The 26,506-nt window shown below is 48.1% G+C and overlaps 1 protein-coding gene across 3 annotated transcripts; it reads right to left on the reverse strand.

Annotated features, from left to right (window-relative positions):
* Positions 1-47: 47 nt before the first annotated feature.
* Positions 48-25,429, reverse strand: TMEM255A (transmembrane protein 255A). 3 transcript variants are annotated; one of them, XM_071442386.1, is made up of 9 exons: positions 25,405-25,429; positions 20,857-20,999; positions 16,361-16,423; positions 11,706-11,795; positions 9,871-9,933; positions 8,766-8,854; positions 6,086-6,248; positions 4,727-4,870; positions 48-2,745 (listed from the first exon to the last, which is right to left on the reverse strand). In XM_071442386.1, exons 1-9 carry the CDS (start codon positions 25,412-25,414, stop codon positions 2,587-2,589), a joined length of 924 nt encoding a protein of 307 aa, XP_071298487.1. In that variant the 5' UTR covers positions 25,415-25,429; the 3' UTR covers positions 48-2,586. The 3 variants fall into 3 exon arrangements, with proteins under 3 accessions (XP_071298487.1, XP_071298486.1, XP_071298485.1); XM_071442385.1 differs by lacking the exon at positions 25,405-25,429 and adding an exon at positions 25,004-25,294 and having other exon boundaries at positions 6,086-6,245; XM_071442384.1 differs by lacking the exon at positions 25,405-25,429 and adding an exon at positions 25,004-25,291.
* Between the last annotated feature and the right edge of the window lie 1,077 nt (positions 25,430-26,506).

Here is a 26,506-nt window from a genome sequence, read left to right on the forward strand (position 1 = left end):
AGATGCTTGTAAAACAGGAAGGTTGCTAAAATGTAAAATAGAATTGGTAAATGTTTACAAAAGTCACACAATTTTATTTTACTTTGGCAAAGTAATAAAAGGGTACATATGAGTCACAAACTTGACATTCTCATAAGAAATGACAAATACAGTGCAGAATGTTGCAGTTACATTAAATGCTTTGTTTTACTCAAGCAGAATGAAACAGGTAATTCAACAGAAAATACCACCAGTAAGTTTTTAAATGTGAAAATGTACTTGTCCTTTTATAGTGAATTTAAAGCAGCAATGTAATTTTTGTTGAAATATTCCTTAGAAAAAAAAAAGAGAATTTGGATAATTTCCTAAGGTTAGTATTTTTCAACTCAAAACCAATGACACAATTCATCTCCTAATTGTTTCTCTGCCACTAAGTTATGTTCTCTTCAGGATGTTCAGTCCTGTCCTGTGGTGTCCCTAAGTCCTTCTAGCCCTATTGGTTGACAGGCACAAATGGTACAGTGTTTGTCAGAAGTGGGACAGGACTCTTGGCTTTTATTTCAAAGATAAAGCAATAAAATGTTTTCTGATACTAAATTAATGTGCCCTTCTGATTCTAGTTTTGTGGGGAGTTTTATCAAGAGAAGTACTGTCTGTTTTGAAATTGCCCATGATCTCTTTATCAAGAGATTCTTTATATCTCTTTAACTCAATAAAATGTAATATAAAATGGAGGATGCCCCAGTTTATAAATTTATATCCAGTACACAAATTATAGGAGCTGCACTTCAACATTCTATAGTAAAACAAAATGCCACCGGGATATGTTCTACATACACTACTGCTTTAAATCCTGTGTGCTGCATTCCTTTCTCCAGCTGTTTATTTCCCTTCTTACTGGAGAAAAGTCACACTTGCTTCTGGATAAAGTGTCATCCTTTAATGAACTAATATACTGATTAGTATTTGACAGTGGAAATGATAAAGTTAATACATAGTCTAGCCTAAAGGCTTTGCAAATGCATAGGATTAAAAACAGCATTATAAAGTGTGGGTGTACTTTGAAAAGTGAGATCAGAGACTTCAGTGTTTGTTTTTCATGTTGACAGCATTTGAATTTTTTTTATAGATTAAAAGTAGGTGCCACAGTTTAAAATCCAACTGGGTTCTCCCCCAACCCACCAGCATGTATTCCATTTTGATTCTGAAAGCCAGATTTAACTTTTAGGTGCCTTTTTGTCTGCATCAGTTGCAAGTAAAGGAAGGCAACTGAGGATTAGGGTCAACAAACTGATGCCAAGGAAATGAGGAGTAAAATGTTAATGTTGCTTTTATCCCTGAAGTAAGCAGTTGAGAACGCTCAGGTTGAGCAGGTCAGATCTGAACACTGTCATCTGAAATCACTTCCTGGAGTAGAACCACACTTTAGAGGTCAGTGTGTCACATATCAAAGCTGACCTTTTGTTATGCAAGATGCATGCAAAATCTGCTGGAATCTAAATCAATCAGCACAGTCATCAGCTGAAGATTAAATGAAAGTCACAACAGTAATTGCAAATTCCTCAGTTTTGTCCTATATTACAGGGTGTTGAATTTCATCCATGTGAGACTTATATCTTGGAGAACTAGTAGTGGATATTCCTTATGTGCAGCCCATAATACAGCTACTAAACCAGTGCTTATTCAGGGTGCTGATTCAGTCCATTAAAAAAGTTAAAAGTACAAGCTTAAAAAGAAATTCCCAACCACAGGAAACGTAAACAAACAAACAAATAAATAAATAAATAACATTTTTACTGCACTGTTTCAGTGATTTGTAGACGGTTCCTGATGATTTATATAGGAATACAAGGACAATTTAGGCAGTGCAACCACCCAAACTGTTTGACTTCAGCATTACCTACACAGAATTCAGAGAGACAACTCCATTTCATCTTTTAACTTAAGAAGCAACCTGAAATAAAAACAGCTTGCCCCCCTCAAAAATGCAATATTCTGATTATTTTGCTACACATGCATGAGGCTATCCTATGATGTTATCCTTTTCAACAGGGTTACATTTTGAGGCACTGTCATGGTTCCCCCCAAAATTTTTCCAGTGTGTTGGGCCAGCAAGTAATGTGAGCTAGGTCCTGTGTCCTCCCAGCCAGAATCCCAGCAACTGGAGCCCAAAGGCCAAACAAAACCAGTGCTGAGTGGTGCTGTCTGCAAGCACCCTCACCTCACACAGACTGATAATCTCTAGCAACTACTGATCTTGGCTACCCTTACTTCAGCTTGGCACAAGATGGAGTAAGGCAGACCAGAATCTGTCATCTGTGTTGGATCACTAGATTAAAAATCAAGGACTACATGAACCAAAGAGGCTGAAATTTAGGTCATCTGATGCTCAGTGACTCATTAAAACATCAGAAGTCTGTCCCCTTTGTCTCAGGCCATCGTTAAAACTTCTGAAATAAGTCTTGCAAAAAAGGACAGTCCAATCTAATATTTTTATTTGCAATTATCTTCTGGATTCTCCTGCTCCCTCCCACAGTAAAATATAAATACAAAATGTTCACACTTATTTTGATGGCAAATACGTTTTTTTCTTCTTTCCCACGTTCTTTATGGCGTGTAAGGTGGTGGCTTCTCGAAAGGCGGGAAATAGGGTGGTGAGTAACGAGGGGGTGCATTGGAGGCCCACATATAGCTGGGGGATGGTGACAGGGCCTGGGGGTCATCCGAGAGGCCAGAAGGAGTGGAGGCTGGAAACACGCTGGAATGCTGCAGGGAGACGGCAAAGGATGCAATGTAACCATTCCCTAATGGAAATTATTGTAGCAAAGTGATACTTCATTACCAAACAGTTCAAAATGAACATTTCAAGGTTCACCACACACAAATAACACTTCAGATAACTTGTTGCATTCAAAGTAAGCACAGCCTGTAAGTAATGGTTTTGAAAAATGAGGCTCCTTAGATCCAAAACTGAAGATTTTTAAAAAAAATTCTCATCACTTCTGTGTGCCTGCTGTATTTCACAAGGACTGGACAACTGAAAACTCACAAATTCCTCTCAAATCTTGGGTGTCATACATTAACCAGTAGCAACAGTGAATGAGCTGCTCCAAAAACCAGGGAACTGGGTCTGCCATTTTAGAGTTGTGAGTGAAAGCCGGGTTTTTGCAAGGGCCCGGGCTTCCTCAGGAATTCTGGTGTGTTGTTTTTCTCTTGTGAAAAATGTGTGGAATGAGTGGGAGGCATTCAGAGGGAGTGCATCCTTTGGAAGGGGTTTGAGAGGCAGGGCTTGCTCCACCTGCTGTGGGGTGTGAGGGGAGAGGGGCCAGGGTGGTTCAGTCACTGCTTGGAGCAGAGTGGGGCTCAGAGCAAGGGAGTCTGCACAGCAGAGGCTCAGCTAATGCTCCCATGCAGCTCCCAAGTTCCCTGCAAGATATGCAAAGCTCAGACTTGGAATTTCATGTTAAAGAGGGACTTGGCTGTATTAAATTTAGATGAGTTGAATTTATGCCCAGCTTTTGTGCCATCTCCTGAGCCAGCACCTGTGCTCACAGCAGTGAGACCCAGACACTTTGATCTGTCTGGCTGAGCTGTGCTAGCAGAGCCCAGCAGTATTTCCAGTTACAAAGCAGGGAAATCACCCATGCTGAGCTCTCTGCAGGTGCTGGGGCTGCCACACTGGCAAGCTCTGGGTCAGACAGAGCTTAGAGTGCTGAGAAACTGAGAAAAGGACTTTGTAGCAGACCTTGGTTTGGCATGCACTGAGGTTGGCATTTTTGTAACTGCAGGAAGTTATACAGCACCAGTGACTGTCCCAGGTTTCATTAGTCTCAAAAATGAGTCACAAATACATCCCAGAAGTTCCGACTTAAGTGTTCAATTATATTTAGGAGCCCTGACAACAGCACTGTCCAGTGGCACTAACAGCAGACCCAGGAAGGTTTAGATTTCGGTTTCCTCTAATGATGAAGGATGTGGTGGCTGTCACAGAGCACACCTCTTTGTTGATGACTGAGAGCTTAAACTCTTCTCAATTAAAAAAAGAAGTTTCCTGTCGTGGTGGTTGTGTGATATGTTAATTAACATCACCCCTGTGGTAACATCCACCTGCCAGAAGAGCAGAGGAGGAAATGTCCTCATCTGCTTCAACAAGTGAAAGCTGATGTTGACAGCAAGGTTCACATGAAATCCCCATTTCCAACAGCACAGCTCCATAGCTCAAGGAGGAAGGGATGCATTACAGCAGAGGGGATGTTTGCAGGGACCCCTCTTAGGCCAGCTGAAGCATGTGGAAAATAACCACAACAAATCAGCTTTTCAGGCATCATGTGTCTTCAGGAGCTCAAACAGCTTGTTTCCAAAAGCTCTTCTATTTCTCTCAGACACAGCAGTTGGCCTAATAAAATCTAGTGCCTGAACACCTGGCTTTGCCTCTCTCCTCAGTGCCAGAGGCAGCCGAGGCAGTGCCTATGTTTAATGTGATCTCTACTAGTAAGTGATGGGCAGGCAGGCAGGCAGCAGGTCCTCCCTCTTGCCTTCACTTCAAGGACAGCTTTCAGGAAAACACTGCCTTAGTAACAGAGAGCACTGCCAACGACCAATACCTAGCAGGAAAAATTTGGTATTTTCTGCAGGAACAAGAAAATTAAACTGTGTGAATGACAGGAAGACAGGCCCCCAGAGTCCTGCAGACTGCCTGGATTTAACCTTGCTGCTAAACAAGGAAACATCCTGTAAAGTTGCCCACCTGAAAGTCATAAGCAGAGTAGGGAGGCAGGTGAGGAGTGCTGTGGTAGTAGGAGTTGTAGGATGTCACCTGTGGCCTGGAGTAGTAGGTCACTGAAGGGTGTGCATTCTCAACACTGCAGTTCAGCGTAGGGAGGGAAGGAGTCTGTCAAAACAGAAAGAAAGAGAGTATGAGGCTGCAAACCCAGTCACAGAAAGCTCAGAGCTGAATGAAAGCAGAAATTATTTAAAGGAGCACTGTGTGTCTTTAGATCTCAGCTCTGTGGCATTAGCAACTGGCAATCCAGTTCCCTCTCAGGCAGCAGCTACGTTCCAAGGTCACTTCATTCCACAGCCTCTGATTGTTTCAGATTCCAAACAAGCTGGCAGCAGCCCAGTGCACACCAGCACTCACACAAAACAGATTTACTTCCTCACAAGTAGGAGAAATTATTCATTACTTCAAAATTACTCTGTTATTTGGTGCATTGCTATTCATTTCTATAAATCTTTGTTTGCAGAGGCTTTCTGGTGTGGATTAAATCTCAAAGGGCTGTGATGCACAGCTGGGAATGTGTCTCCTGTTTTATTTGGGAAGATATTGGTGAGTCTGAAAAGAGTTCAGAGTTCTGAAACAACGTACCCTTAGTGCAGGGCCCAAGATTTCTTTGTAAGAAAAACATATAGCCAGGACAACAAATCTCTTTTCTGTGTGAATATTTTTGTGTTGTTCCAAATTGGTCACAAGCAACTGAAAAAGCCCCAAATGTATATGTTGAACATCCAGCTCTATTCCCTCATTTGTGCTATTTAGAACAAAACCGTATGGAAGGTAACAGGCAGCCTGGTTAAGTGAAGGTATTTCAAAGCTCACATTGTTAGAAAAGTATTTTTTTTTGTTATCTGAAGTTTGGTTTTGATCCCCAGTTCACCCTTCTGCACCATGATGAAATTAGATGGAGAGTTTCAGCCTAAAACAGTCTGTAAAGCTCAGACTGCTACTATAAAATCATCAATTAATGAGCAACTGCCACACTTTTCCTTGTAGAATGTGAACACTATGAAAAGGAAGATCAATTTTTAAGAGAGAGCTTATTTTCAATCATCCTGATATTGCCAATGCCTCTCTGATGGTTCCTTTTGAAAATAGAGTCTCCCAATTCTGTTAATATTTTCTAACTGTGCTCAGATGGTGACAAAATCAGAAAAGTGAATCACTTCCACTTTTTCATTATAATTATTTCTTGCCCTTCTTCCCACCCTGACTGAAGTAATGCATAGATCATTTGCATTGAAACACCAATAGTTTCCATGATTATTTTTAAAGGCAATTTGCCTGATTTGTTTTCTTTAATGCACTGAGAAATTGATATCCTCTTACCATGTCTTTAAAGCCTCCAAGTATTGCTGCTGTAATGATCCCTAGGAACAGCCCCACTATGTTCAGAATTGTTGCCGACCAGAGCAAGTGGTAAAGGTGGATGATGTCCTGGCAGCTGCTGACATCAATGTACTCATAGTACCCTCCAGAAATCTCTACTCTGCTAGATTAGGGAAAAAAAACAACAGTAATGATAAAAAACTGCACAACATATCATAAAACCTAAGCAGTACTGCTGGACAGTAAAATGCATTCTGCAGCTCAGTGATCACCTGGGCCCTGCTGCTGAGGGAGTGGGGATAAACCCTCCTGGATCCATGCTTGTGGCATCCAGCTCCCTGCACAAAGGGAGCTCTGAAACAAATTGCTCTGTTCTGAAACAAATGACTGTGTGTCTGAACCTGCCTGTTATTTCTTTCATCTGAAATCTCCACAGAGGTCCTGGAGGCTTACCAAGGACAAACTGGTCATGGAATTACCTTGGGAAATCAGAGTGTGCCCGAGGAGCAGGAGCTGCCCCCAGAGCCCCAGGAAGGGGCAGCTGGGTGGGATCCAGGGGCCAGCACAGCTCCTGCCTGGCCCGCAGGGCTTGGCCACCAAGCAGCTCCAGCTCCATGCCCTGCTCCAGCTCCAGCCCCTCACTGCTCTACAACAGCCTGGGCTGGCTGGAGCCCGGCACCTCGTCCTTCTGCACGCACTCTGAACCTTTTCCACACACAGAAAAGAGAGAGAAAGCTCGGTCAAATCTGGTTAGGTCATTATTTTGGAAAAGGAAAAGCAACTCCTGCAGCACGTGGGCTGAAGTTTTGCAGCAGAATTCTTCAGGAATGACCCCTCTGACTGCTGGGTGGGGAACAGGCTTATCAGCACAGCTTATCAGATGTAGTGGCCTGCAGCAAATAGCCCTTCAGAAAATATTTATCAGGGACAAACAGCACCAAGAGCTCATGAATGACTTATCTCCCAGCTCACATGCAGGGTTAGGCTCAAAGCACATGAGAGCTTTGGGGAAAGGGGGAAGAACTGGCTCATATTAAAGGTCAAGAAGCAGGAGATCCAGGTTCAGCAGACTCCACAAGGCCTGCAGGATAGTGCCCCTTTCACAAGAGTCACCCTCCTCTGCTGATTACTCAACTTCTGCCTCTTTACCCTTTTTACTCCCACATTTCATTTAAGGAGGCCACTGCAGGAGATGAGGAATTCAAGCAGAATCGAGGCACCACAGGTTACAAAAACCGGTGTATTGGCTGGCACAACCTCTGTGTAACCCGAGCTCTCCGTGACCCTCTAACAAAGCCTGCGTGCGCTGTTTGCAAGCGCTCGCTCCTGAGGAGATTGAGAGCATCCCGCACTGTTCAGCGGGTCCTGAGCAGCAGAAGAGGCTTGTCCCTCTGCCAGAGCCAGGGTTCCCAGCCTCAGGAGCAAGGCTGGATTGCTGACACGTTTGCCATGATTCCCATCCTTTACATGTGCACTCACCAGCCTGGAATGTGGTGCCTCTCTTACTGAGACACCATCCAGCACCTCCTCCGTGCAGCATGTTTGTGTGGTTCTAAGCAAGATTAAAATAACAACAACTGATATCTTTCATCAGTAGAGGGGAAAATGGGTCAGGGGCGGGTCCCAGAACCGGGACTGGGAAAAAAAGAAAACCAAAATACCAACAAAAACAAAAGAAATACAGAAAAGTTTCAAGCTTTTCTATTCCAATCAATTCTCTCTCCAATCAGTATCCTCTCTTCAGCTATTAAAAAGGGATTGTGATCTGTAAACTACCCAAGGAAAGCAAGAGCTTCACACCTCTTTCACACACACAAGTCCTGCAGAGACCGAGACCACCCTTCCCAGCACAGGGAGCCACCCACCCTCTCCCAGCAGCAGCTTCTGATCTTCCTCCACCACAATCAACGATTTAAGTGGAGGCCAGCCCAGCTAAGTACTGAGAGAAATGCCAAGCCTGAAACAGCCCCAGGCAAGAGCCAGCAGTAAAAAAAATCAATTTATTAATGCCTTGCTAACACACATTGGACACTCCACAAGGTATAAGCAGCACATGCTGTACATTAAGCTGGCTTAGGCCAGATCTCAGTGGTGTGATCACTCTGCAGTGGTTCTGGATTGGGAACCACCTTCTGCCTCACTGCACAGTGCTGGTTCACCTTCCATCCCTGTGAGAGCATGGCAGACACTCCCTGGGCAGGGAGGACACTGGTTCATGAAGGCACAGATGGCACCAGCCTGTTAACTCCTCTCTGCCAGCAGGGTGGGGGGTGGAATGGTGGCAAGGTAAAGAACAACAGTGTCCCGGGTTTTTTGCACCTTCGATATTGTCAAAGAAAAAACCAAAACCCAGTGCCAAAAGAGAAGGGAGGTGTTAAGCAACACTCAACAAGTGGAAAACTTGAGGAGGACACCAAGCATGAAAGTAATGGCAATTCCTGTGCTCTCATTTTTCCAGCTGGGCTCACCCATAGCCGGGATGGCCTTGGTGTATTTCACACCCACCTTTACTCGGTTAGCTTTTGTCTGGGACTCCCCCTTGCTAACAAACACAGTTCAAGGTCCCTTCCCACAGCCACTGCCATTAACTGATACTATCCTGCAAACGAGCTGCAAGCTATTGCCAGGAGCATGACCACTGCTCCCCTTCCCACGGCCAGGAGTGGCATTTTTGGCTTACTTCCCACAGTTGTACAGGTCACAGCAGAAGCAGGTGTTGGTTTTTATTTTCGGTGTGCAGGGGGCACGGCGCTGTGGGTGACAGACCGCCTGTGTGAATACAGAAAAAAAACCACATAAAGCGCAGAACGACAATCCCCAAAGACAGTTTCTGCTGCTATTTGGCCTGCTCTACATGTAGAATTCTCAGTGATCTCCACATTAGCCCCAGGCAGATTTTTCTTTCCTTATCTTGCTCCCACAAAGCCCTCCTATGGGAACAGAGATGCTCTCGGCTGGAGCAGAGCAGTTTCCTTTTGCTATGGGGAGCTCACAGACAAGCAGGTACCTGCAGAGGAAGGAGGTTCTGCAACTCCTGCAAGCAGCCAGGGCCTTGCTGAGCTAACCCACCTCACCCCAGGGCAAGGCAGAGCAGAGAGCTGTCAACAGCATGGCCCAAACTGAGAGCAGATTCCAATAGTGGTGCAGAACTGACCAAAGTGTTAATTGTGCATGCCTGAGGGTGGTAACACCCGAGTCCACATGGACAGTTATTGATCTGCAAAGAGAGTGGACCACTCCCACGCTGCTGTGTAGCATTTAGCTTTGCACCCTCAAGCAGGCCTTCTTATTTCGTATATAATGGCTATTCAGAACTACTTAACTACCTGTGGACTTGTGAGGAAAACTCTGAGAGACAATCAGTGCTCAGCAAAGGCAGCAGACATCCATATACACCACCAGTATGTGGCAGGATCATCCATCCCCAGCAGGCTTCTCTTTGGAGAAGACAGCAGGAGAGGTGCTGGTACTTGTTGCTCGAGTACACAGAAATTATTGCTGTCTGAAACCTTAACCCACCACCCAGCTCCTAGGGGTGCACAGCTGAAAACCTAGAGAAACTGGTGAATTTTCCTATCCTACACCCCCTTCTGTCCATCTGCTCTGTCACTACTGGGCAGTACAGGGAGAACCCAAGTCCCGAGTGCTCCAGCACCCTGCTCCCACCCCAGGCCCAGCCTCTCACCCCCTCCTCACTGTGCAGACCTCCAGGACACTGGAGCAGGTTCCTGCCCCTGCTCCAAGCAGCTGGGCCCTTGGCAGGGCACAGCAGGAGCTGCTCTCACCTCAGGTGGGGTGGTGCTCTTGGAGTAGTACTGACAGCGCCCCGCGTACAGCGGCCGCAGGTCCTGCCAGAGAGAAAGCACCAGGCTCAGCCCTGCAGCAAAACCAAACTCACCAGAGGGGCTGGGAAAGGGAACACACTTTAGAGGGACCCTGATCTCACACCAGCACCCTAATGCAGCAACAGCTCTGCAGCCCCCACCCCAGTGCCCTGGGTGATGTTTAACCCTGGACCTTGGAGGCATGGAATTGTTATAGCCAGCATGGGAGATGCAGTCTCTTAAGCTGGGCTTGTTGGGTGACAGTGGCCATCCTGACCTGAACAGACACATGCCAGGTCTGTTTGGCCTATTTCTGAGGGCTCTTCTTGCTGAATCAGCAATTTATTATTAATTCCTCACAAATTTGTCCTTCCTGTGCTCTTCAGTGTTTTGCGGGAAAGCTCTGGAGGATCATCAACATTCCAGCCTGCAAACATGCATTAATGCCCCCCTTTGTGGCAGTTTTATCTCCAAGGCAAAACCTCATGGAAAGCAATGCCAGACGTGTACCCACATCAGCCAGCCCTTCCCAGGAGCAGCCAGACTGGCTCTCCAGGTGTCTGAGCCAAAGCTCAGGCTGGCAGGGCAGTGGCAGCAGCTGGCAACAGGAAGAATCCTTTGGGCTGGCATGGCAGGAGCACGTTTCAGCAAGGTGGTGACATTTTAGGACTGTCAGGTGGTAAAGTGAGGCCAAAAGCCCACCTGTTCACCAAGAGGCAGAAACCAAAGCCTCTCTCTGTCACCACAGCTGCTCAGCTCTGGCCTCAGAGACGCAGCCACCCCCAGAGCCAGCCGGGAGGAGCTGCCAGCTCATGCCACAAACCAACCCATGGGTCACACCCTCCCAAAGGGGGTCAGAGATGGCCCAGACTTGCTGGCTTCATTCAGACAGACACACAGACACCCATCACACACGTGAGAGGAGCTGCCCTTTGCTCTGCCAGCAAATCCTGCCACCAACCACCTTCCCACACTGGAATACTCAGGGGCAGGAAAGAAGAGCCAGCTTCACAAGGAGAATAACCAGCCAGCTGACACAGGGAGTTTCCATTTCATGGGTAATTCTGACCTTCTGAGATTCCTTTCCATTCTGATACAAATAAACTCCAAATCTGTCTTTTCAACCCCCTTTTGCCAAAAATTTCGAAAAAAGTCATCAAACTGCAGAGTTGCAGAACAAAAAACTGTTTGCAGTTACAAATTTCAATCAAAAAGCTGAAATGGAATTGTGTCTTTTTATTTCTATAATAATAACTAAAGCTTCTGCACATCCCACTGTACTAGGGATTGGTCATGACAGCAGTAGCTCCTAATTTTTTAAGTCACCAAATGGAAACTGAGAACCTACTGCAAATGTTTCCTGTTTATACTGTAATGCTTCAGTGAGCTTCGTATCAAATTGCTTCATTCTACTACAGCATCCAGTGATTCCCTCTGCATTAAGAACCAGCTCTGCCAACATTTAAAACAAAATAGATGCTACTGCTCATATCTTGTCCCTTGGCAATAGCTGTAATTCACATTACATCTTAAGTGTTCTGATACTCAATAAACACATAAAGCCAAAAAAAAAAAACAACCCAAAGCAAAGCTTTAAGATCTTAGTGCTTTCCACTAATTTAAAAGTATTTTTAAAAAAATGATACAAATTTTCTAAAGCTTGTGATTTAAAGCAGCATTCAGCACATGATACATATTTGCAGGGTTTGGTGTGGGCTGATACAGGCTTGCAGACCCATCAGTTGTTTTCTCAGAGTGCAAGCACTGCAGGACTGTGTTTCCCTGGCAGCACTTACGATGTGTCTGGCAGCAAAGACGCCGTCCACAATGGCACAGCAGAACGCGGCGATCACACCAAAGCTGATGAAGACGATCGATGCAACCAGCTGAGAAAGGAAAACAAAGCAAAGTATCACCTGCCTCTCCACAAGCGAGTGATCAGTGCCCTCTGCACAGGGCTGTGGAAAGCACAGCCCATGGGCCCTGGAGCCATCGGTGACCCAGAGGTTGGCCCGGGCTGCACAGCCTGCCCTGCATGAAGGCACTGGGTGTGTGCTTGCCCTGGCAGTGTGGCAGCAGAAGAGCATTGTGCCAGACTGGCTCTCTGGGGACTTGGTGGAGTAATGCAGTTTCATCACTCCAACAGGCTAAACTTGGGCTGAGGATACACCTCCTCTTCTGGCTGCTGCTGTCCTTAACTCTCCCCTGGAGAGACAGAGGAGTTCTCCTCTCCTCACCCTGCAGTGCTGTGGGGAGCTGCTCCTGTGGGCACTTCCCGAGCTGTGAGGATGCAGGAGAGTGCAGTGTGTGACCCTCTCTGCTGGCACTGTGCCTTCAGGGAGCAGCACCTGGATGAGGCACGAGCACAGAGCCCTGGGAGCAGAGGGCAGTGCCCGTGCCGTGGGTGCTGCCCTCCCTCACAGCAGCCAGGCTGGGCTCCTGGTGCCAGGCTGTGCCAAGCACAGAGCATCCAGCTCCCGCTGCAGAGCCTTCCCTCCACCTGCAGCTCGACAAGGGCAGTCAGACAGGCACGATCCTTTTCCAGTGGCCCCATCCTGCCCGCTCTTAAAATTAGGGTGAAAGCATTCAGCAGGTAAAGCAGAAATAATCTCCAATCCAGGTATGAGAAACAGGGTCTATTCCCACAATGCCACTTCAAACAGCACCTCTGATAAGAGCCCTGCTCAGCTGGGGGAGCCTGCCCCAGTGCTGACACAGCCTCTGTCACACCTGGACTCAGCTCAGCTGCTGCCCCTGGGCTCCTGAGCAGCTCTGCACACACAGAGCTCCCAGCACTGATCCCCGTCCCCTCTGCCAAAGTACACTGGGGGTATCAGCAGGGCTGCAGGGGGAGGGCAAGCACAGCATTCAGACAGCCAGGGTCACCAAATGCAGCCTGGGGAACACCTTTCAATATTACTTCACATATATTGAAATATTTTATTTCAATATATTGACAGTATTTCGGTGTAAAGAACAGGGAGGTCCCTGGTGGCTTTCCAACTCTGGTGACTGAAACCTTCAAGTGTCAGCTGCTGGCAGCTGTTAAGAACTGTTTCTCCATGAGAACAAAGGTGACTCTGGTCATAGGGGAGCTGTAAGCAATAGTAAAAATCTTTACAGCCCAAATACAAAGCCAACAGTTATCCCTGCCAGCACTGACAGATACCTCAGGTCTCCTGACTTGAGGATGTTTGTTTTAAAGAGCCAGGTACTAAGTTTGCTTGAAAACCTTGGCTCTTGCCACTGCCCAAGGCTCCAGCTCTCAGAAAAACAAGCCGACCCCCCAGGCAAATACAATCCAGAAGGATCCTATGTGTGTTTTTAAAGTACCTCAGGATTTTTAGGTTAATCACACTGGTGTTATCTACATCTCCCTAGGTAAAAACAGATCTTGTTCCAGTAACCTCATGTACAGACCAGATCAGTTGGACAATGACCGGAGACTCCAGAGGGTCACTTGGGGCAGTGGAAATGGTTTATTTAAAAATGAGAGAAGATAAAATGGTTTTCTAGATGAGGCAAGCATTCAAGGCTCAGCATTCATTGGACCTGCAGCAGCAGAGAGAGCAGGCTGTGGAAGGATCCCAGGGACCCCGTGAAGGTGCCATGACCACAACAGGCTGTTCCTGCAATATCAGATGCTGTGCTACAAAGTACTTGCAGATGGCAGCAGGTGACAAGTTTTCCAGGACCAGATCCCACACTGACCCTGTTTCTGTCAGCTGTGAACTCCTGCATTTCTTCCCCACTCAGCCCCACCCTTTGCATGTCTGGATCCCAACTCACACCATCCACTACAGGGTCGCACTGTCTCACTACCAAACCAGGGAAACCACCCAGGCACAGAAAGTCCACTTTTGGTGGAAGACATGGGGTTTACTGTCTTTTGTTTCATACACACATGAAAGAGGATATTTGCCCTAAATAGCATGAGCCTTAGAGATGGGAAGCGAGCCAAACACAAAATATATACAATAGGGAATTTGTCAGTCATCTCTGCTCACAGACAGGAGTTGCTAATATGGTGGTTTAAAATAAATACAAAGGTAATGATACTTTCATAACAGCCCTACCAAGAGGTATCTGATGCTCACTTTATTTACACACAGTTTTCTCCCTCTCAGATGTAGAAAGAAAAGCCTGAAAACCAAATGCTGCAAATTTATGGTAGAGGAAAAATCAAACAGCAAATAGAAACATACAAATGGAAAGGAATGAAAAAGAAGAAATGCCTTTTAAAAGAATGTTTTTACAAACAAACTGTAGGCCTGATGGTAGATAAGGCCAGATATGGAGAGGAGAAAGAAGCAATGGGGAGAACCATAAATTCCATAGGAATTCCACTAATTGACACAGACTGTTACTCACTGGAGACTGTGTTGAATCTCTGGATTTAGAGAGAAAGAACAGAGACACAAGAAAAAGAAAAACAGGGGGGGTATACATTAGAAGGGATTATTAGGTGTTTCAGGAAGTCTGTACCTCTCATGTACCTCAGCCAATGGGGAAAAAGAGAGGGAAATGAGGCTGGGAAATGAGGATAAAAAAGAGGCTGCATCCCCTAAAAAATTTGAGAGACTCCAGGAGAAATGACCCATGGCCTCTCCCTTTATTCAATAAAGCTACAGGACTCCTCTGTCTCCTTTTGGACATAAATCTCTAGTGTTTGTGGATTAATTTTCTTGACAAAATTAATTTTAAAAATCCCAGTTTTGAACTTGTCAACAAGATTATTATTTTTGATTTGGGGTTGATAATACTGTTACAGTAGCAAGCAGAAGTCCCTCTCTGAGCTGTGAGATGTTATTGACTGATCCTCACTTGTGTAACTCCAGATGAGGTCAGCCACACCAAGCAGCACTCAGACAACAAAAGACAAACTTGGTTTGGACAGGGCAGGAGTGTCCTGGGCTGAGGTTCCCTTTAGGTGATGGTACAGCCCCAGATGAGCTGTGAAGGGGCTGGTTCTTACTCTTCCATGGCACAGCTGACTGCCATGAAGGTGTGTAAACTGCTGACTCCTCACGTGGAAGCTGCTGAGTGGGCAATGGGGTGTGTGCCAGAGCTGCCTGGGCACAAAAGCTCTCCCTTCCCTTCCCTTCTGGGCCATGGCATGGAAGTCAGTGCACCTGGGTGGGAAAAAGCAGAGAAAACCCAGAGAGGTCTGCACTGTCACAGCCTGGGGGAGTGAGGAGTGCTCCTGCAGGTGAGCTCTCCCATCAGCCACACTGGCTGGCTCCACTCCTCACACCCACCAGAGTCAGACAGATGTTCTGTCACCTCACAGACAGGAACCTGCACCAGAACACAGCTGCACAAGCTGCTTGTGGCTTTTCTGCCTTCAGCTGCACAACAAGCCAGGCCAAGGCTGCCTTTTAGCAAACCAGGACACAGGGGAAATGCAGAGAGGTTGAAAAAAATAAATCCTCCATAGCCAGTGGTATCACAGAAACATGCAATGGACAAAGCTGCCACTGTGAAGTGCTCCTGGGTAAGGAGGACATGTGACTAAAGCACAGGGACAATCAGTGACAGCTACTGCATGTCCTCTCTGCCGTCAGAGTGGAGACAGCTCGCTGCCAGCCCAGGCAGCAGTGATGCAATCCCTGCAAAGCTGGGTCATGAATGTTTTTTAGGACACAAAATGACAGAGAGATTAAATGAATAAGCTCAGGCCACCCAGGGCTCTTCAGAATAATCAAACAAGTCAGAGCCACACTGTCACTCGTGGGCACTCCTGTGAAGAGTCCAGGACTGGCACAATGTGGTCATTGCTCAACCAGACACTGACATGCTGCCAATACATGATGAGCAAGAGGCTGAAACCCTGCTAGGACAGAAAGAACAGGGGTACGTTGCTCTTGCAGAGCCAGGGTGAAAACAACAAAAATATCCAGTGGGAAACCCACCTCCCCTGCACCCTGTCTGACTGTGGGAAAGGCAAATGTCATCTCCTGCAGGGTCTGCCTCACCCTCTCCTCCTGCCCTGCAGGGAGCATGCTATGTGCAAAGCAAAGGCAGACTCTGGGTTTGGACAGGAATTTTCCCCATCTGCCTTTGCAGAACCTGCCTTGGCCTTGGCCAGCAGCACACGGGGCTAAGCTGAGCCCTGAGCCCCCTCCAGCCCTGCCCCAGCAGCTCAGCAGGACAGGCTGCAGGCACAGCCCCAGCCCTGGGCCCTCTGCAGCCCCAGGGCAGCAAGGCTGGAGGGATCTCACTGCCAGGGCCTGGGGCAGGCACCCACCAGGGGGGCTGCAGCTGCTCCCCAGAGTGAGACAGGAGGCACAGTGCCCTCAGGGGCTGCTCCTGGGCTGCCAGGAACCAGCCCAGCTCTCAGGAGGTATGCAACACTACCCTGGAAGAGTTAGGAAAAGCTAAAATAATACTCTTTACACACAGTATTTGAGTTACTGCCATTTTTTTAGAAAAGTTTTTATAAAGAACTTACCATTTGTCTTTTGTTTTCTATCAAGTTTGATCCAATTATTCCAAGGAACGACCCAAAACCAAGCTGCAAAACAATGTAGTGTTAGCATTTAGTTCAGGATGATACCCAACATATTTTACAAACAGACAAAACACAATTAAATCCAGAAGCAGCAAAAGAACATTCTGCCTATGTGTGAGCTCTTTTCCTTCAGCAAGAAATCAGTGGAGTCTCCCACTAGCAGGAACTATCAGGTGTAACCCACATATGACACTAAAAGCGTGTGTAAAACCAAAAGGATGAGTTCTGAATTCCATGCCCCCAGAGGTGCTGAGGAATGGCTGGTGGATGAGGATGTGCATTGCTGTCTTGGAGCAACCCTGCAAACACTCAGTAGCCTCCAGGTGCAAACCTAGCAGCACCAGTGCACGAAAACCCCCAGGACCAGGATTCTGTGACTGAGCTTGTGAGCAACCACCTCAGCTCTCAACTCAGAGAGTTCCTCAATGTGAAGCATGAAATAGGAAATTTATACTTTGGAAGTTGTAGCAGTTTTCTGTCTTCTCTTACTCCTCCCTCATTTCCAGGGATGAGGATGCAACAACCAGGGTGTTCTACCAGAAGAGCTCACACTGGCCCAACAGAATAAGGCACTGCAGCAAAAATATCATCTTTTCTGGCTGCTGTGACTCACAACACTCATTTCAGCTCAGTGAAGTCAGCCAGGAGAGCAATTCCCCCCCTCCTTTCTCCATAGCCTTAAGCTACACTAAGAAGTTTCTAGGACAGAGCACACCTCAGACAGGACAGAAACAGAGAATTCAAGCAGGAACCATGGACTAAGAGGGGAGATGCAAAAATAGAATTGTGTCACACTGGTTGGTGTAGAGGACATTCAACCCCACTTCCATGGGCTGGCAAAATGAGAAATACTGGAAAAGTCCTGCAGCTGGATCTGTCATACTAAGGAGGTGCAAATCCAGACAACAGAGCAAGGGCCAGTGAAGATCCATGGGAGACTGCCCAATAACTGGCCAGCTCCCCAGGAAGAAAAACAAGGCATGAAACAAGCTGTAGAGATTAAAAATGAGTCAACTAACCTGGAATCAATACTTTGAGATGCAGGAATAGAAAACAAAGGTTTGATGAATCCAGTACTAACGGGCAGAGGCACGTGCAGACATCAGCAGACACAGATGGGATGTAAACTTGGGCTTCAGTCTCCCCTGGCCCTGCTTGAGCCCAGCAACCTTTGGTGCAGTGCTGCAGGCAGGGAGGGCAGCTGGCTGAGCAGCAGGGGTTAAAGTGGAGCAGCTGATGAGGCTGTGCTGCCCCCCTGCCTGGCTGGCACTCTGAGCCCCTGAGACCCCTGTCCCCACGGCAGGCACAAGCTGCCATGGTGGGAAGCACTGCACTGAAGCCAGGGTCTGCTTTCTGCTGGGGTGGGCAGAGACCCAGGGCACTGCTGAACTCCCCACACTGACCTGCCAGTGCTTCTGGGCTTATTATTTAGCTCAGGCAAACAACACCCCCACCTTCCTAAAGTAACAGATTTATAGTTCAATTCCAAGCAAAAAAGATTGGGAGATCCAGGCATTAACAGTGATGTGGATTCAGGTGTAATTTTCAATCTGGTGATATTTAGCAGAAGGAACTTGTGTGGTAACACACACCTAAGGCGAATGCTCGAGAAAAATGTTTTGTGTCCTTGGAGCTTTAAGAGAAATAGCCACATGGTGTTTCAGAGCAGCCTCAAAACAAAAAGTGAAATGCTTTAGATAATTTAAGATAATTCAAAAAGAAGAAATTAGAGTAAGTCTGTACATCCAGCAGGTGAAGACCAAGTAAATTGATGGATTCTAATTAACAGGAATTCTCATTGCACTAATGGAAGAACTACTAATTTTTCCATGGATGGGACAAATTGATCTCAGTAATGTTCCTCAGTTACATCATTTATTTGCTGGTGGATGTGATCCCCTGGGATATCTCTCTGAAAGGAGGACAGGACACAAAGTGAATGTGCTTTTCCTGAGTAAAGCCCCAAGCCAACATCCTTGGCAAGGAACCATCACAGAAGAGGTTTGCCAGTGCAAGCCCAAGAAAGGTCAGTAATTCACACAGATTCTGGCAGCTGCTGTAACTTGGAGACAACACACACAGACCTCAGTCTCACTTCCACAGGGCTCCTTGTCTTCTGCACCTGAGCATTACTCTTGTCTGCTGAACACCACTGCTGTGCTCTGGGCTCCCCTGTGCCAGCTCGCTCATCCAGCCACAGGTGAGGGCGTTTCCCACACAGACACAGCTCAGGTATTCCCTGATGCAGCTGGGAAGGTGTGCGTGGTCATGGAGGAGAGTGAAGGCACCCTGGCCACAGGACATTCACTGAACCCTCTGCTTCAGCTTCTCCAGTTCTATCAATGAGGAATTGAGCTGCTTGAGAAAAAACAACTTCAAACCCTCAAAAAACCCAACCAAACAAAATCCTACTGATGTGTGGAAGGTCTCCAGTGCCTGGTTCTGTCCTTCCTTGGAAGCAAAGGCCTGGGAAGATAATCCCCTGCATTGAAGGACACATCTTTGCATCTTCCTCCTCTCACAAGAGGTGCTTGCCCAAGAAACACAAGCTGAAGGAGGAAAGAAGGGTGGTTTAGGCATGGCAGCAATGAAACATTTGATGTCTGAGCTCAAGAAGAATTTGGACAATGCCCTCAAGCACATGCTGTGATTCCTGGGGTTGTCCTGGAGTTGGACTTGATGATTCTGATGGGTGTCTTCCAGCTCAGAGTATCCTATGACTTTATGATTCTCTGTTCCATAAGATGATTCCAGCCATGGAATTGCTTCACACACAGAGAAGTCACCCAGCACACAAAGACACTTCTGGCTCTATCTGCTTGAGGACAGCTCATGGAACACTCACTCACTGCAGCCAGCCCTTTTTCCCCAGTAAAGGGAGAAATCCCAGCTTGTTATGAAACATCAGCTATTTTAAGCACCTTCTGAAGCACCCAGCAGCACACAGAAATGTGCAGCGAGACAGGTGAGGTCATCACACATTTCCACAGAGCAGATTAATGAACCAAGCTGGGGAATTTGGTGACAAACATCAATTGCCAGGGTGCCTCTGAATAAAGAAACTCAACGCCCTTCCCAAGCCCAGGACTTCATTAATTCCTTGAGCAGACAAAGCCTTAGAAAAGCAAAAGGGATGCTGACGTTCCTGGGCCATAAATAGCTCAGAGATGTCAAGGGGACATGAGCAGCAGACTCTGCACATTTGCATCATCTGCAGGACCTGCTCTGGAGCACGAGGCTCAGCTCGGGCTGGCACAGGGCAGAGTAGGTGGGGAGAGTCTGGAGCTGGTCTGTCATCTTTCTCAACACCTTCCTTCTACACTTCTCTTCAAAAAAGATCAGGCCTAAATGCAGGAGATACTGGGACAAGCCAGAAACTCTAAACCAAAGAGGCCCAACATAATCTGTAACAATGTTCCACACTGCAATGGCTGTAAAGGGGCTTTCTTCACCTGTAGAAGAGAACATGGGCACAGAAAGTATAAACCTCCCTGAGATCAGCAATGCATGGCAAATAAATCAAACAGCAACAAGGCAAGAACAAGCCTCCACCTGGTTTTCTGGAATGGTTTCAAACCTCCAAATTCAAGGCTCCAAATCAAATGTGCAGCATCTTACAGCTGTTACACCAGGAGCCTCTAGCCGGGGCTACTGGCTGCATTTAATCTACTGAGACACCTAATTTGATTGCAGTTCAGTGCTTCTTTTTCAGCATGTCTCAGGCATGCACAGGAACAGAGCAGGACTTGCTGTCCAGCTCGTGTTAGACTTCTGCCCATGCCAGCAGGGTTGTGACATACCTGCCCCTCATGCTTCTGTAAGAGAGCATAGATCTAATGGCAGGAAGGCTGGACACCAGTGGTCTTCTCTGAATTAAGCCATGTGAAGCTAAAAGATGGTTCTTTCCCATTTTCAGCTGCTGGTAACAAAAAAGAAGAAATGGATGTGCTCGTGGCTTTGATGTACGTGCTCCCCTGGCAAGCTGCCACAGCTCCTCATCCAGGGACTCCAATTTGTTAAACACTTCTGCAAGTAAACTTTATGACCACAAGTTCATGTTACCAGTATTTCAAAACCTGGTCTCTCAACTGCTTTTGGCAGTAAGGTCCCTCTTTGCCTTACTTCTGCTTAGTGTGATCTATGTAAACAAAGAAGTTCTAAAGTTGCTTCAACTGACATAAAATCTGTTTATCTGTCTCCCCACTAGCTCAAAATCAAGTTATTACCTAAGCTCAGAGGAAGCTGCCACTTGGATGGGATTTTTGCATGGGAATGTGCAGCAGGTGCAAAATAATAACAAAACAAATAAATCAAATGGTAATGAAGTAGCTGAGCAAAATATTCAGGACAAAATCACCCTTTATAATATTTTCAGCATTACAAGGGACTTTGTAGGCAATAAGTTTTCTAGACCTACCTAGGAGTTCTATACTTACAATAACCCCTGGGTAATAACCTCCAACAGTCACATTTTGGGTTCTTGTTGTAGCAGCTAGGCCCACCGTTAGAATCAACACTGACACAATGAGGAGAGTCACAGTTACGTAGAGGGAATTTCTTTTTCTTCTATTGAACGACCCTAAAAACACACACACACAACAGAATTTGCTGATTCCATCTGGGGAGAGTCACGGCACCACAAATTTCTCCTCCCACTGCCAACCACGCCACGGTGAATTTCCCTTCTACTGACTCGAGAATATTTTTGGGTTTGCCTGTCACTTTTCACCTTCACTAACATTGCTCTGACGTAGATGAAGAGAGCCTTAAGAACTGCAGCTCTGCAAAGCTCATTTAGACACACTGGAGTCTCCCAGCCCCTCTAGCCTGGAGCAATTGAGCTAATGAGAAATATTCACATTAGACATTTATATACTTTCTGATCTGTCTACTTGCATCAAGCTAAATAACCCCACTGCATGCTGCTTGTTCTGAGAGGGGAATTTTGACTGTAATCATAAGGCATCCACAGTTTTCCATGCAAATAAGACATCACCAGTAACAGCCACTTCTCCTCTACTTTCAGCAAGGACCAGGTATTTTTAGATGCTTGAATAATGAATTTGTGGATTAGTAAAACTCATCTACAGCTGCCTGATGATGAGGGGTTTTTTTTCTTTTCTATATTTATAGATCTCCCAAATGAGCATAAACATAAAAGAGTGATTCCACCAGCCAAGAGGAAAGCTGGCTGTGACACTACACTCAGCAACATCTTCAGAGGTGTGTTTGGTCTGTATGTGCTTTGCCATCTTTCTGTCACTTTGTGGAACAATCCTTTTGATCATATTCCATTTATTACATAGATACAACCCAGCACCTGCAAGAATGGCTGGGAGGATAATGGATTGTAGGGGTCCCTGCCTGTGGGCTGCTGGGGCCACCCTGATCCCATTCCCAGAGCCTGGGGCTCTCCAGCAGGCCCTGGGAGCAGGCAAGGGTATTCCCAGCTCCCAGCACTTCTCTGGGAGTTTCAGAGAAGGGCAGGAACATGTCCCAGGGGCAAGGAGCAGCTTTCACCACTGCAGAGTGCATTCCCTAAAGAAATCACCCTGGGAATCCCCATGGGCTCCCTGGCAGCCTGGGCACAGCAAGGTAAAAGTAAAACAGCTGCGGAAAGGCCCTGGGGGAAAACTTGGTCAGGCCAAGCACAACCTCCTGGTCCAAACTGTCCAGAAAGAGGAGCACACCAGGCCCTGCTGGGCAGCTTTCTGTCTCACAGATGCACAGCCCAGCTGCCCCCAGGCCCTTCTGTAGGATCCCTGTATTTATGCCCAGCAGATCCTTTCGCCCCAACAATGATGCAGCCACACCAACCCACACAGGCTGCTACAAATGATCTCCCTTCCTCCCCAGGACAGCTCTGCACAGGGAAAAACCCAGCAGCTCCCCTGCTCCTCCACACCAGCTCCAGCTCCAGGGGCTGTGCTGCTGGCAGCAGGGATCCCTCTCCATGCTCTGGGCTGCCATGGGCACGGGGCTGGATCATTTCACCCACAGATGAGCTTGGAATCACAGACAAGGCCCAAACTTGGGGCTTAAAAACCCAACAGAAGGAGAGCACAAAATCCCAGAAGGGTAAGGTTGGAAAAGACCACTGGAGGTCATCTAGTCCAACCTGCCTGCCCTACCTGAAAGGCAAGAGAGGTTTGTAAAACAAAATAAAGCAGCATCCTTTTTGACTGACCTGGTGTCTCTGGAAGGAAAGCTCTCCACCCACAAACTTTCTGCTCATATTCCAGAGCACAGGTCTGGCTGCACCACTGGGACATCACTGGTCCTAAGAGCAAGGAGCCTGACAACTGGCTAGATAGTTGCTAATTTCAAACAAAAAAATAGCTAGATAGTTGCTAATAGCTAAGTTAAATAGCTAGGTAGTTGCTAATTTCAAACAAACAAACAAAAGAATTAAATAACTGCTCAAGAACCCCAAGATTCAGGCTGGGTATTTTATCAATGATCCTTAGTCTTTCAAGCCATGTTTTACAGGCTGGAGATAAAGGTACATGACTGTTTACTGCTGGTCACATTTGGGGTTATTCTCCTACATCTGCCAAATAAGTTACTAATAGAAAATGTAGGCTTCTAAATCACTCAAAAATCATTAAGAGATGAAGCCATTCTGTATGTACTGCCTCACAAATGCTATCATTGTGCCACACTTCAGTTTCGATGTAACCATTTAAATGCAAGTGTCCCATTAACATCTTAAAAAATCCATAACAGTGGGGCCAAACCTGGAGAAAATTCGCTGTTTCTTACATAGATGAGTTCTGAAAGGCGAGAAAGGATGAATTCATCTTGCTTCCACAGAATCACCGAATTTGTGATTACTGCTGTGGTTTGGCTGGCAGATGAGCAGAGGGTAAATCAGCTCCAGTGGGCAGGGTCGGGCTGGGGGTGCCACTTGCACACCCCAGCCAGTGCTCCTGTACTGCCACCACAAATGCTGCCAAAAGTTACCATGAAAACCACTCTAAAAGGAGCCTCTTGAAACACCATGTACAGATGCTGTATTTGTTTCAGCACCATCGTGTTTTTCACTCTTAATTTCTATGTTGTTTCCCAGCTTAGGACTGGCACACACCAATGTTCAATAGAGAACAGAAACATAAGGTTTCAACTGGAAATTTTCTCAAATTTTCTCAAAGCTTTTCAATATTTCTCATAGATTACAAAAAAAAAAAAAAAAAAAAAGCTTTTATTTCAAGTTCAGACAAAAACAGCCATAATCTTCTAACTTGATATTGAAAAGAGATGTGAAACTGAGGAGATAAGGTGACTACCTCCTCTGTATTGGGATATTAGTTACATTTTTTCCTTCTCTGAAAACACCTTGCTATGCGTGTGGAGAGGAAGTGGTTTTGTACTTCTGTAAGGATGCCTGCAGCTGCTTCAGCATACAGACTCATACCCAGTATATCTCTAATAGCTGCTGAAGGGTTGCTCTGACAAAATCCCTTCCCTCAACAGCAATTTCTGCTGAAAATATTCCCCATCAGATCATCTTCCTGTGTGCTCCTGAGCTTGATATAGTTCTTTCCACAGAAGCTGAGCTACGGCAGCTTTGCCATCTCTGCTTTTAAGAGGCAGCAATAGCCTTTTCTCTGGGATTTATCCCAAACAGATACCCCAAAACTTACAGTGCTTACCACAACATAAGTAGACAAGGTGATCCAAAACACTGTGCTGAGCTCTGTTAGGGAGCTGTAAAGAAATTTATGCCATCCATAGCCTGGCTATTGCTTTTGCTAAAATGGCACTCCAAACGGGCACTGGTTTTAGAATGATCGTTTTTCTTTTAAGCGTCAGAAACATCCTCTTGTTATATTTGCCCTATAAGCCACTCTAAAGATAAGGCTGTAGCAGCAGGTTTTTCCAGATTACTTTAAAAGTTTGCATTAATGCATATCTTTGAACTGCCCTTGAGTCACTTTTTTTTTTTTTTTCCCACGATTATTAGAAGAAAATGGACAAGATGGCACAGAAACACGACCGACTTCTCCATCTTGTTCTTTGGGGGAAAAGCCAGAAGCGAAGAATAGGCACAGAGTAGCAGCTCAAGGAAGAAGCCAGCTCCAACTTTTACCCCGGGAGAGCCGGGGGCTGATGGCACCGAGCCTCCCTCTTCCCAGCCCCTCTCCTTTCGTCCCCTTTTTCTGCCTCGATCGCGTCACTCGGCTCGCCGTGACCCCCGGCTCCGGCTGCGGGCCCGGCTGGCCCGGGCGGGGGCTGCGGGGCTCGGGGCCGCTGGGAGGGAGGGGGAATGGCGGGGAGGGACGGGGGGTCCCCGACCCCACTGGGGCTGCGGGGGGCAGCGGCCGCGCTCCGCCCCGCTCCGGAGGATGCTCCGCGGGGCCGCAGCCGCCTCCGTGCGGGATGCCCCGCCGCGGGTCCCGCCGCAGCGCCCGGGGCTGCGGGGACACCCGGCCGGAGCCGCGCTCGGCCGGCGGGAACGGCGGGGGGAACGGCGGGGCCGGCCCGGCCGCCGCAGCCCCGGAGGGGTCCCCGGGGTCCCGGCGCCCCGCACGGCCCCGCGGCCAACCCCGCGTCCCCCGGGATCCCCCCCGGTCCGGCACTCACCCACGGAGTCGGGCAGGGCCACGCCGGCCGGGCGCTGCTGAGTCAGGGACTGCCGCATGCTGCCGCCGCTCCCGCCGCAGCCCGCCGGGCCACGGCGGCGGCACAGCCCCGGCACCGGCACCGGCACCGGCCCCGCCGCGCCTGCGCCTCGCTCCGCTCCGCCCGCGGCCGCCCCGGCTCCCCGCGAGCGAGCAGCGGTCAGCGGCTCCGGCCGGAGCGGCTGCCTGGAGCCGGGGCCGCCGCCGGGACCAGCGCAGAGCCCGGTCCCCAGGGGGGCTCGGGGAGGGACGGACGGAGCTCCCGCCCCGGCTCCGAGAGGGCAGAGGTCCCGTCCCGCCTCTGGGAGATCCGGCACACGCACCGACAGCTCGGCCAGAGCGGCTCCCCATCTCTGTCCCCACCTTTCACCATCCCTTTGCCTTCAGCAGCTCCCACCCTCCTCCAGTCCAGCGGCTCCAGGACATTCTGTCCTTCGCAAAATCTCCCTGGCACGTCTCTGTTGCCCCGTTCTCCCCATCTCCCTCCTCCCTGAGGTGCAAGTGACGGTCCCGGGCAGCCACCCCGACACCGCCCCCGGCCCAGCGCTGCATTTCTCGGCACTTCGAGATCTCCGCTCCGGTGGCAATGCCTGTTGCTGTCTGTGCCCTACTCCATGGAGACAGCAATCATCTGCAATCTCCATGGCCAAGGAGCAAGAACAGGCCTTCAACCTCTGTTTTCCACATCCCATCCGCAAAATGAGGATAAAAGCATCTTCCCAGCAGGCTTCGTAATTGCTTGTAAATCACTCTAATGCCCTGGGCTGAGAGGTGCTAAGTACAAGTCGTGTAATTATTTCAAGCATATTTCATCAACTTAAAAGAAACGAATACTATCTCTGCTTTAAACCCCCCACACTTTCACTGGATAAGAGCATAATGACCAGCTTCTCCCAGGAGAGAAGGGAAAGTGTACACTGACAGCACTGCGAGAGCCTGGCTGCATCCCATTCCACCCGCCGAACTTCGGGAAGACGACCCTCGCCCCAGGGCGCCAGCCTGGCCCGGAGATCCAGCTGTGGGCACAGCTGTGGGCACAGCTGCCGGCGGGCTGGCAGCGGCGGCCACGGGCACCGGTTCCGAGCGGCAGCCCCGGCCAGCCCGGGGCAGCTGCCAGAGCTCTCTGTCTCCCGCTGCGCCCATTTTTCAGCACAGCCGGTGAGCGGCTTTCAGCCACGCTCAGGAGAGGAGAGGGAGGAACGGTGCCTCGCCCCCGTGCAGCCCTGCGGGGGCTGGCACACATGTCCCCATGTCCCCATGTCCCCGTGCTTCGGGCACGCTCCCAGCCCGGGGCAAGGCAGCCTTTCCCCGCCCTTGAACGGGGCCCGGCTCTCTGGCAAAGGAAGGGTCACCGCTCCCATTGGAAAGGGGCCAGGAGATTCAGCAGGTGGATGGTGCCGAGCTCAGGCTGGGACAGAGGTGTAAAACGAGCCCCACTGTTCCTCGAGAGCTGCGTGGACACGGC

This window comes from Agelaius tricolor, unplaced genomic scaffold (genome assembly GCF_023055355.1).
Source record: "Agelaius tricolor isolate 1412-34295 unplaced genomic scaffold, bAgeTri1.0.p SCAF_17, whole genome shotgun sequence".
Classification (NCBI taxonomy): Eukaryota; Metazoa; Chordata; class Aves; order Passeriformes; family Icteridae; genus Agelaius; species Agelaius tricolor.